The sequence below is a fragment of the Rhineura floridana genome, chromosome 11 (genome assembly GCF_030035675.1).
Source record: "Rhineura floridana isolate rRhiFlo1 chromosome 11, rRhiFlo1.hap2, whole genome shotgun sequence".
Lineage (NCBI taxonomy): Eukaryota > Metazoa > Chordata > Lepidosauria > Squamata > Rhineuridae > Rhineura > Rhineura floridana.
In genome coordinates, this window is record NC_084490.1 from 15,886,210 (window position 1) to 15,896,634 (window position 10,425).

The 10,425-nt window shown below is 46.0% G+C and overlaps 1 protein-coding gene across 2 annotated transcripts in view; it reads left to right on the top strand.

Annotated features, from left to right (window-relative positions):
* Positions 1–8,800, top strand: part of SETD1A (SET domain containing 1A, histone lysine methyltransferase) — a 29,355-nt gene extending 20,555 nt beyond the window's left edge. For both annotated transcript variants that reach the window (XM_061588240.1, XM_061588241.1), the window contains exons 15-20: positions 56–1,546; positions 2,361–2,530; positions 3,924–4,034; positions 4,852–4,971; positions 6,351–6,488; positions 7,018–8,800. In XM_061588240.1, the coding sequence (XP_061444224.1) occupies positions 56–1,546; positions 2,361–2,530; positions 3,924–4,034; positions 4,852–4,971; positions 6,351–6,488; positions 7,018–7,191 (2,204 nt within the window). In that variant the 3' untranslated portion in view covers positions 7,192–8,800. The remainder of the gene's footprint in view (positions 1–55; positions 1,547–2,360; positions 2,531–3,923; positions 4,035–4,851; positions 4,972–6,350; positions 6,489–7,017) is intronic.
* Positions 8,801–10,425: the final 1,625 nt, after the last annotated feature.

Below are 10,425 nucleotides of genomic sequence, written 5' to 3' on the forward strand. Positions count from 1 at the left end.
TGTAACTGAAGAGGGCCACAATACAGCTAATGCACAGTTTATCTCCCTCATGCAGGCCATGTGGTGGAAGAGAAGCCTGCTTCTTGGAAGGAAAGCATCCCAGTCCCACCACTAGAGGAGAAGGATGCTGGAACAGCACCAGAGGAGCGGCCCCGGCCAGAAGAGCGACCTTCCTCACCTATCCCACTTTTGCCACCACCCAAGAAACGCCGAAAAACAGTCTCTTTCTCAGCTCCGGGTGAAGATGACGAGATGAAGACGACCTTGGAGAAACCACCTGAACTGGCTCCTTCAGTTCTTCTGCCCCCACCACCCCCTCCTCCTCTTCCGCCTCCTCCTGTCCCCACAGAAGAAGCACAGCCCCCATCAGTGCCTGTGGAGCCCTTGTTACTGCCCCAAGTGTCCTTAAGCTCAGGTGCCCCAACTCGTCCAGTTGCCGGTTCCCTGCCTCCTGCAGCATCCCCTGTCAAGGCAGCAGCCCCTTCCAGCCGCAAGAGGGAGCCCCCAAAAGCCAGCCAAAGAACAATCAGCAATCTGCCAGCTGACCATGCTTCCCTTGTGAAATGCTGGTCAGAAGAGCTGCTGCCAGCGGGTCGATCGCGCAGCCGCTCTCGCTCCCGGACCTCAGTGCCCCTGCGGGTACCCCAGCCCCCAGAGGAAGACTGGCTGCACACGCGTGAACAAATGGGGGCATCCTCGCTGCTTGAGCTGGCAAATCAACCCGACCTGGCTGTGTTGGCAGATGTGGCCCTGAAGATGCCTGTTGGTGCAGGCAGCGAAGACTCTGAGGAGACGGAGACCTCTGATGAGGCTGAAGAGCCCAAGGCCCTACCGCCAGCTCCTGTGCTGTCCCTGGAGGTCAGCAGCATTCTGATGGAGCATAACTACGCAATGGCTGTCCGTGCAGCGCCAGCAGCTGCCCCCCGGAAATCAGACGCGGTGTTGCTTGGCTCCGCTGACCTGTTGCGGGTGGATTTGTACAGTGAGCACATTGGCGAGGTCCTGGAGGCTCCTGAGGAGGTGGTGGCAGATGCCAGCGAGGTCAAAGCTGAGCCTGATGTGGGTGAACTTGTTGCATTGCCCCCTCCACTTCCTCCGCCGGCTGAGAAGCCCAAGGCAGCTGTCCCAGAGCAGCAGCAGCAGCAAACACAGGCCAAGAAGCACCCCCCTTGGCTCAAGGAGGAGGCATTAAAGGACCTGGGGTCATTGCAGTTTGGGCCTGAGGATCTGTTTCCTTCAGAGAGCGAGGAGGAGGAGGAGGAGGAAGATGAGGAGGAGGAGAGCGCCGACAGCAGCGACGAAGGGGAGATCCGCAGGCGCTCCCTGCGCTCCCACTCACACAAGCACACCCCAGCTCAGCCGCCTCTGCTGCCCCCTGCCTTTGAGACACGCAGTGAGTTTGAGCAAATGACTATTTTGTATGACATCTGGAACTCGGGGCTAGATTTGGAGGACATGAAGTACCTGCGACTGACGTATGAGCGCCTGCTGCATGAGGACAACAGCACAGACTGGTTAAATGATACTCACTGGGTGCACCACACCAATATCCTTCCTGGAACAAATGACAGGTTGTGGGGCAGGTAGCTTTGCTACAGATGTATACTGGTTTTATACCATTTTAACTATTATGGCTTCTTCCGCTGATTTCTGGGAACTGGTGAGGCTTACAGCCACTGAGAATTCTGTTTTAAGATCTGTTGTCATTCCCCTCCCCACTTACAGTTCCTTGAGAAGAGGGAATGACTGTTAAATCAGTTTAAGTCTATAGTGTGAGGATACGTTGGGGCTTTCCATCTTTCCTGTCATCAGGGATTTTTGGGGGAGGGGGCTGTAGAGCAGGTCCCAGAGTATTTGACCAGTGATGGGCCAAAGCCAGACTTGTGTTTGCAAACCATTGTCCCCATTACTAGACTTATACTGTGCATATTAATGAGATTGTCCCAAATATGGCCTACTGACCTTGGTGTACTTCATTCTACAAGGCCAGCAGAGTGGCAGAGACACTGGGCAGCAGGGATATGTTGTCAGTGGGAAGATTCGGCAGCTGTGCCTGGGGGAGCTGCTCCAGTTGCTAGCATTGGGCATTGTACAGTTGGTGATGACATATGCAGAATGTCTTGTGAACACTGCCCAGTTTGGCAGTAGCTGGCGGATAACTGCTATGAGTATTGTCATTGTGCTCTATCCCAAAGACAGAGGGTGTGTGGCAAAAGTGAAAGGCTGGTTTTGCTTTTTGAAATATCTGAACTGTAGTAATCTTTAGAAAAGCAAACATTGCCAAAAGGTGTCTGGCTTCTTGTTTCACTTTCCCCTCGCTGCACTTTTTTCTTTTTCTCCTTAACTCCCCCTGCCTCCACTCACAAACATTGCAAACCCCAAGCGGAAGCGCAAGTCATCAGACCTGCGGGAGCATCAGACGGGCTGTGCCCGCAGCGAGGGCTATTACCACATCAGCAAGAAAGAGAAGGACAAGTACCTTGATGTGTGCCCAGCCACTGTGCAGCAGCTTGATGCTGCCGATACGCAGGTTTGACTCCTTTTGCGTCCTGACTGTGTAGTGGAGGGGTGACTGTAGAATATTAAGGGCTGTTATTGCCGAGGTGGTGGTGCATGCGAACAGACACACATTTTAGAAAGAGTAGGACAGGGCATACTCCGCATTAAAAATACATAAAAAATTCTACAGCAGGTGCGAGGATCTTTTGGCCCCCCAAATGTTGCTAAACTATAAGTCCCATCATCCCTGGCCATGCTTGCTTGGACTGATGGGAGTTGTAGTTCTGTAACATTTAGAGAGCCAAAGTTTCCCCACACCTGTTCTGCAAGCTAATTGTGATTCTGTGATGAGAGAAGATGAATTCCGTGACCTGCATGTCTTACGCACATTAAGCAATTTTTTAAAATGCTTTTTCTTAATACATATGAATTATTTAGCTATTTCTGTTTTCTTGGCCTAAAGCTTATAATTATGGAGACAGGCATAGCTGGAACAGGGCACTGGAGCTCCACCTCCCAACTATTGAAAATGTTCTCCAGTAACTCCTCTAGCTGCTTAGACTTCATCAATTTGTAAAGCAGATATTTGCAGTTGTAAGGGCTAGAAGTATTTTTGAAAATAGTCTTAACGTTCTCAGGAAGCAGAAAAACCACACAAAACGTAGCACTTGTGCAGAATTGCAGGATATACATACATCCCCTGGAAATAACTACATTGGTAATGCTCTCCTCTTTATGCTAAATTTTGTGCAGAATTAGAGAAGCAGCAGCCTTTGATTGTGGCACATTTTTTACCATCTTTTGTGCCCTATAAGCAGCGGCCCATTAAAAGTATGTGCGCTGTATGTCAGCTGCTCTGTGTACCTGAACAAACTGACTTGGGAGCAGCCTAAGGTTTGCAAGCAGGGCACACTCACTGGGACTGAGAGAAATGAAAGTGGAAAAGGAAGAGATTTGTTGCCAGTGTAGTTTGAACAGTCTCACAGTAATTGAGGGAAGCAGGACTAGAGGAAGAAGCAGTAATTTGACCCACAATCTATAAAGGGGTGGATGTGATGGTGCATGTGTCATAGGGTGCTGCCTTGCACAGAGTCAGGCCACTGATCTGACTAGCTCCCATGAGCACTTTTGAATATTGACAATGTAAAATGAAAAACAGAGGGGGGAAATTGCCATTGTTTTATAGATGTTGAGAAATTATAGTACCATTCTTACTGCTGCTTAGGGATGCTGGCTACCATGATGCAGATCATCTCTCTGAAGTTGGATAAATGTGTGTGTGGCATAGTGGACTTCTATTAAGGGCTGTCCCTTTCAATATGTGTGACTAGGCAACATACCTCAGTGGCATTTTCCTGTCCTTTGTGAGTGGGAGATTTCATTTTCATTCATTCATTTTTAACAAGCTCTCCTCTCCTTCCCAGGGCACCAACCGCATCCTGTCAGAACGGCGATCTGAGCAAAGGCGCCTGCTCAGTGCCATTGGCTCCTCTGCCATTCTTGATAGCGATCTTCTGAAACTTAACCAGCTGAAGGTACCCAAGCTGTCTTGTTAAGCAAGTCAAAAGAGTGAAGCGGAAATGTGCCGTATGGCTGGGGGAATGAGGAGTGTGATTCTATATTCTTTGGAAAGGACAAGGAATTTGGTCTAGCATGCAGTTCAAATGCTGTGGCATCCTGGAATTGGTGCTGGGCTGAGAAGGCTTCTCAGTAGGGGCTGCTTTCCCCACAGAATCATTCTTAATCCGTGTGATACATTAAAGCATTTTCCACCTTGGAAAGCAAGGAAGGACAAGCTTTCAGAGAAAGGTTTTATAAGATTTTTTTGTACAGTTTACCAAAAATAACTCTTTTGGTTTGGGGAGAAAGATAGCTGTATGCTCAGATTAAATAGTTTGAGTAATGCCAAATAATCCAGTTGGCACAGGATCTTGTGTGTGTAGTGGAGCATTTGCAGAATTTGGCTCTCTGCTGTTGCAAATAACATAATGAGAGCTGTGAGTGTCTTAAGACTGTGAAGGGGGAATGGCTGGGATCATTGGGAGCATAGAAATCCTGTTTTGAGCTTTGGCAACTTATCCTGTTGTTTTAGATCATACTTTGTGTTTGGTAAATTTTTGTGTGTGCACACATTGGGCTGAAATCATAAGGCAGTTTTTTTCTAGAATCCTAAAGACTAATCATCTTGGGTTTAAAAAAAGAAGAAATGTCAGGATTCCAGATTGTATGCTATGCGTTTTGCACAAACATGCACACTCGGAATAGCCCTGGGCTCCCATCTCTCCCAGACAGCACTTCTCACTTCTCCAGTATCTGTTGTTCCTCTTCTTATTATCCTCCTTGTCCCTGTAGTTCCGCAAGAAAAAGCTACGGTTTGGTCGGAGTCGAATTCATGAATGGGGCCTCTTTGCCATGGAGCCAATCGCTGCTGATGAGATGGTCATCGAGTACGTGGGTCAGAATATCCGGCAGGTAAGCAACAGTAACAGTGAGGTCTAGGAGTGAGTCTTTGTTTCTTCTGCCTTAGTGCTGTGTGCCAAGTTTCTTGATAACCACACGAGAGCGCCAGAGCTGTGGCTCAAGTGATCAGCTTTGATCATATGTCTAATTTTGTCTTGTTTTTAAATGTAATAATACTCTCCAGGCTAGCAATTTTTTTTTTTTAAAAAAAGGTCAGACATCTTCCAGGAGCGTTCTGGCTTTGGCTGATATTTAAAGGTGGTGGCAGTGACATGGTTAAGAGGGCAGTAGCAGAGATCTCTGTACATGCTCTTTGGTACCTCAGAATGTGGGATATTTAGAGGGCTTTGTCCAGGATTTCACCACTGCTTTGAGGTCTGAACGCTCATCCCCTTCTTATACCTTTTCTTGTCCCCTATCTTTGTTTGTATTGTCTGTTTTTTTAAAAAATCTTTGGAGAAAAATGCACCTCAAGTGGGTGCAGTTGGGAAGTAGGGAAAACAAGGCTACCAAAAAAAGTAAGTTTGGGCTCTGAATTTGTTTACTGAAGCCACATTTCCTTGTACAAAGTGGTGAGGGGCATGTCTTCAATCAAGCCGATTGAAGCACATGTGGCCAGTTGACACTAGGGGGTGCTCTGGAGACTGCTTTAAGCCTTTTCATTGCTACCTTGGGATGACCTGTTTGTTTCCTGAACAGTTCAGTTTGTTTCAACCTTTTCTGTAGCTACTGAAGATACCAAGGCATTTCCTTCCCAAAATTATGGCCACACTTGGGGAAAGCACTGCAGTGATAGCTGTCCAACTGCACTTTAGCACTGGTAAACAGTTTCATAGCTGTTTTCCAGAGGATTAATCATTTGCAGCAAAAGGTGTCTTGGTGGCACCTTAAAGAATTATGGCACAAGCTTTCATGCACTAGAACCCACTTCATGCATCTGATGAAGTAGGCTCCAGGCCATAAAAGTTTTATACCACAATAAAAATTGTTAGTTTAAGGTGCCACAATACTTTTACATTTATTAGCTGTTACCCAGCTCCCAGATGTTGACCAATTCCACCTCCTAGATTGGAGTGGGCAACCTTTTTGGCCCATTGGGCCAACTTGTCATCTGTCCCCATCTCCACTGGCCAACTTTGACAGGTGGGTGGGACATTAGGAAGTCATATGATTGAAGGTGAGCTGTCCCACATACCTCTCAAAGTCCTTTGTGCAGCACTTCCCAAGTGCCCAAAAGCCATCATATGTGATGTCAGATGTTGGGGACAGCTGCAGGTTCCCCGTTCCTGTCCTAGACGATAAATCCCATCTCTTTTTCGGATAGAACAGCTTTGATTTTTGTTAATATAGCCTGTACCTGAGTGTCCTGATGCACTCATTCCCCTTTGTAGGTGGTGGCTGACATGCGTGAGAAGCGGTACGCCCAGGAGGGCATTGGGAGCAGCTACCTTTTCCGTGTGGACCATGACACAATAATCGATGCCACCAAATGTGGCAACCTAGCCCGCTTCATCAACCACTGCTGCACGGTAAGTTATGTGGCAATTGCAGAGAAAGCGATCCCTGTTGTTGCTCTTACAATCACCATCCCTAAGCATATTAAATTGCATTTATTTATATAATGCTGTCAATGAACCTAGCACCGTACAGAGTTCATGGGGGGGGGGGAAACCCAGGCACCTGCTCCACAGGGTTTCCAATTAACGCTTCTGCATTATTCAGATTTTGAGGTAGGCTAAGCTGCCCCCTAATGCGCATGCTTCCATAAAAAAAAAAATGATTAGGATTCTACCAGCAGACATAATGGTGCAGAAGGTGGGAAAGAAGAATCACCTCCTTTTACCTTGTTACTGGTGCTCTTTAGCTTTACATACAATGGTTCTGGTATTCTCTTGCATTCCACATGCATTGGGAATTATAAACTGAGCCTGTGGGCTTCTGCTAGCTTCTCAAGAGATAACATACTGAAATAGTGAGACAGAGGTGCTGGCATTGGCATATAGCTGACTGTATTATCATCCCGTGCAGTTGACCTCTGTTCATCTTTCCCTCTCTCAGCCCAATTGCTATGCCAAAGTCATCACCATAGAATCCCAGAAGAAGATTGTCATCTATTCCAAACAGCCCATCAGCATCAACGAGGAGATCACTTATGACTACAAATTCCCGATTGAGGAGAACAAGATTCCTTGTCTCTGTGGCACAGAGAATTGCCGGGGCACCCTGAACTGAGACATAACCCTGGTGTTCGTATTTATTTTGTCTCTCCCCCCCCCCGTTCAGACCCTTTTCTCACCTATCACCCATAGCTCAACTTCTCTTGCCACATAGTTGTGGTGGGAAAACACTCAGTCGCCTTAAGACCCATCCAGATACCTTTTAAGTTCCTAGCTAATGAAAAAGCACTTCCCTCTCCTCAGGTTCTAATCAACGAGAAGTCCCCTTTTCCTCCCAGCCAATCAGAAATGCTTCTCACCTCCCAGCCAAGCTGCCAATATTTTTGTGTGTGTGTGTGTTGCAATCATTTTTGCTCTAACCCTCAACTTCTCCCTGGGGAAATTATAAAACAAAACATTGTACATTCTGACTCTGCAGAAGTCAAATATCCTTCCCTTTCCAGCTTTAGAAAGCCTGGGAATTAGTTGTGGCTAATTCTGCACGGCCAACAAGCCCTGCTTCTAAGCTCAGAGAACAGAAATCAGTAAGTGGTTTCCTTTCTAGGTTTTCATCTATTTCAGTTTATGGCTCTCCAGCACACAGTCGTTATTAGCCACTGACTTTGAGAATGGCAAGTTGCGAGCAAGACTTCCCACAAAACCTTTTGAGACAGTGGAAGGCTCAGTGCCCCCTGAGGGCGTGGATGCTAGTCGGTAGTTAGAGCTAAGAACTGTCAAAACCCCTGAAATTTAAGAATGGTTGGGCATTTTGTCCTCCCACCCCATTTCCTCCAAAGAGAAGGGTGTGTTGGTGAGTTTGGAGAGTTTGCTCTGGGTTAAAGATTGCTCTTGAAATATTGCTGCATGTGACCAGGATGTGCTGGGAGAGGAGGAATTGTTATTCTGCCACATCATTAGGCTATATTTGTCATCATGGGCAAAGACGAACCTCCTTGTTTGAGGCTCTCTCCTAATAGAATCACCATCCTGTTAATTCTTCCTCCTTCCAAGCACTTGAGGCCAGAGACATAGAGGTCCTGAAAGCCAGTCGTTCATATTGCAGCCTCCCTGTCCCATTCCTTTCCTGTTTCTTTTTATCCTGTAACGTCTAGTAAGAAGGTGGGGGGGGAGTAGCCATAATAATGAAGGGGAGTTGAGTTTCTTTCCTTGCTACAGTTATGGCTTCAACCCATGCTGATTTGCGGTATAAGCTAAGACCATCCCACACACCCACCCCTAATAATTTTTCTTTAGGAGAAGAAAGTTGTGTATATATCTATTCCAGATGGATTGGCTGTTTCTTGTAGAAACATACACGTTTATTAGTATGTAAATATTTTATTTTGTTTTCCTCTTCATACTAAAAAGAAAACTGTAAATAACATTGCATTGTATTTCCTTCTCCTATTTCTTATCCTCACTTGCACTGTGCCTCCCTTTTCCTTTGATGCCGAGTGGGATTTTTTCTCTCTCCTGGGGCAGCGAGGGGGAGTGTATAACCTTCTGAATGGTGCATTGTCAGGGTCAAAAAGCATATTTCTTTATTTCTTCCAAATGGGAGTCAGTCTTGAAAGTGAAAGGCTTTAAAAGTAGACATAAGGAAATATTCTAAGAGAATTTTGTTTCTTTTTAAAGTTAGATCATTCTGTCTGCCCTGTTTATCTTATAAATAGTGTTGAATTGAATATTTCCATTAGAGCATTTTTTTCCTTGCTAGCATGCAAATTCCCTGTCCTGAATGTCCTTTCCATACTGGTGGGAAGGTTCTGGGGGAACTAAGGGGACACCTGAAAACATGGAGTTCCCATCTATGTCTGAATGGTGGAGATGTAAGGAGGGTGGGCTTTCATGGTATGCTCAAGTGGCAGCTTGGTTGCTAAGTCTCTTCTGCCGTCTGCTGCTGCATGACAGTTTCCTCTGCTCCAAGGCAGCTATTCAGAGAATCCTTTGTTTCCAACCATTTGGGATATATGGTGTGAGATAAATGGTTAGTAGCTGCGCTAGTCCAAACAGAATAAAATGCAGCCCATGTGAAATACCTTTTATTGACATCACATATCAATGAACGCTTGGAGTGAACTTTAGAAGTACCCATCTGAATGTGATGTTCAGAGGCCCTAACAACTGTATTTTGTCAGCAGCCATGGTGTGCCAGTCTGTCCTTGGCTATATAATGTTAATGCTGGAAGTGGGGCATTTTCAGCAGATAAGGTATCAGTGGAAGGAGGCATGCTTCATGTTTCCCCTGCCCACTGCTTCTCCCCCACAATTCTTCCTTCCAGCTATTTTGTCCTCATTCCCCCTCCCAGCTGGGGGTCCAAGAGTGGAAATAAGCAGGGGGGGGAGTTGCAGAGGGAAGCAGTGAAAGCTTAAGTATCTCCCACCCACCACTCATCCAGTGAAAATGCCCCCTTCCTTACATTTTTTGTTACTTGGCAAAAACAGTTGGAAACCCACGTTTGCTGATGTGGCATGTAATTCCATCCCAAGTTTCTTCCAGTATTTTGAAAGTTAATTGTGTTCCAGTGAGAGGGATCTTCTCACTTGGCTCTGCATTTAGTAAACCATTTCCCATGCCATGCTTCCTTTGGGTATCCTCTTGGGAGCAAGATTAAGATTTCCGGTGCATTCTGCTCTCCCTCTGCTAGGGACTTGAAACCAGTAGCATCTTGGACGTGCATTCCCCTCACCCCCACAGCGAAGCACTTTGAAGGGTATTTGTGAGCAGAAGTTTGAGACATCCTCCAAGGGACTTTCTTTTCAAAATGGTACGATCGTGGCACCTCCCCTAAAAGTCCTGGCCATTTTTGAGGTATACTCCTTCTATATGGAAAGAAATGGAAGAAGACTCACTGTCTTGCTTTAAAAGGCTCCATTAGAACTTGCCCAATTGAAGTTGGGTTTTGGTTGTTTTGTTTTTCACACGGGAGGAAATAGACCTTCAAACAGGTTTGCTGAATTCAACTACGTAACTTTTGGCTCTCATCTTAAGTAGTTAATAATTTGTGTCAGAAACATACCTAATTTTTCCCCTTACCACTTCAGTGTTTTGCAAACAGTCTCCACAACTTCCTTTCTCTGTCTTAGCAACTAGTGTATTGAAGTGAAACGGCTGAATCATCTAACTGCCTATTTTGTTTCTCACTATCAGGACCCCCCCCCCATCTCAGTGTCGAAAAGCCATCCTTCCCTTTCTAAAGAAATACTACACATATAATCTAGTTCTGGATTTAATATTTGGGGTGTATTCGGTATATTTTCATGAGAGCTAATCATCCCCCACCCCATACTCTGTTCTTTTCTAATTCCG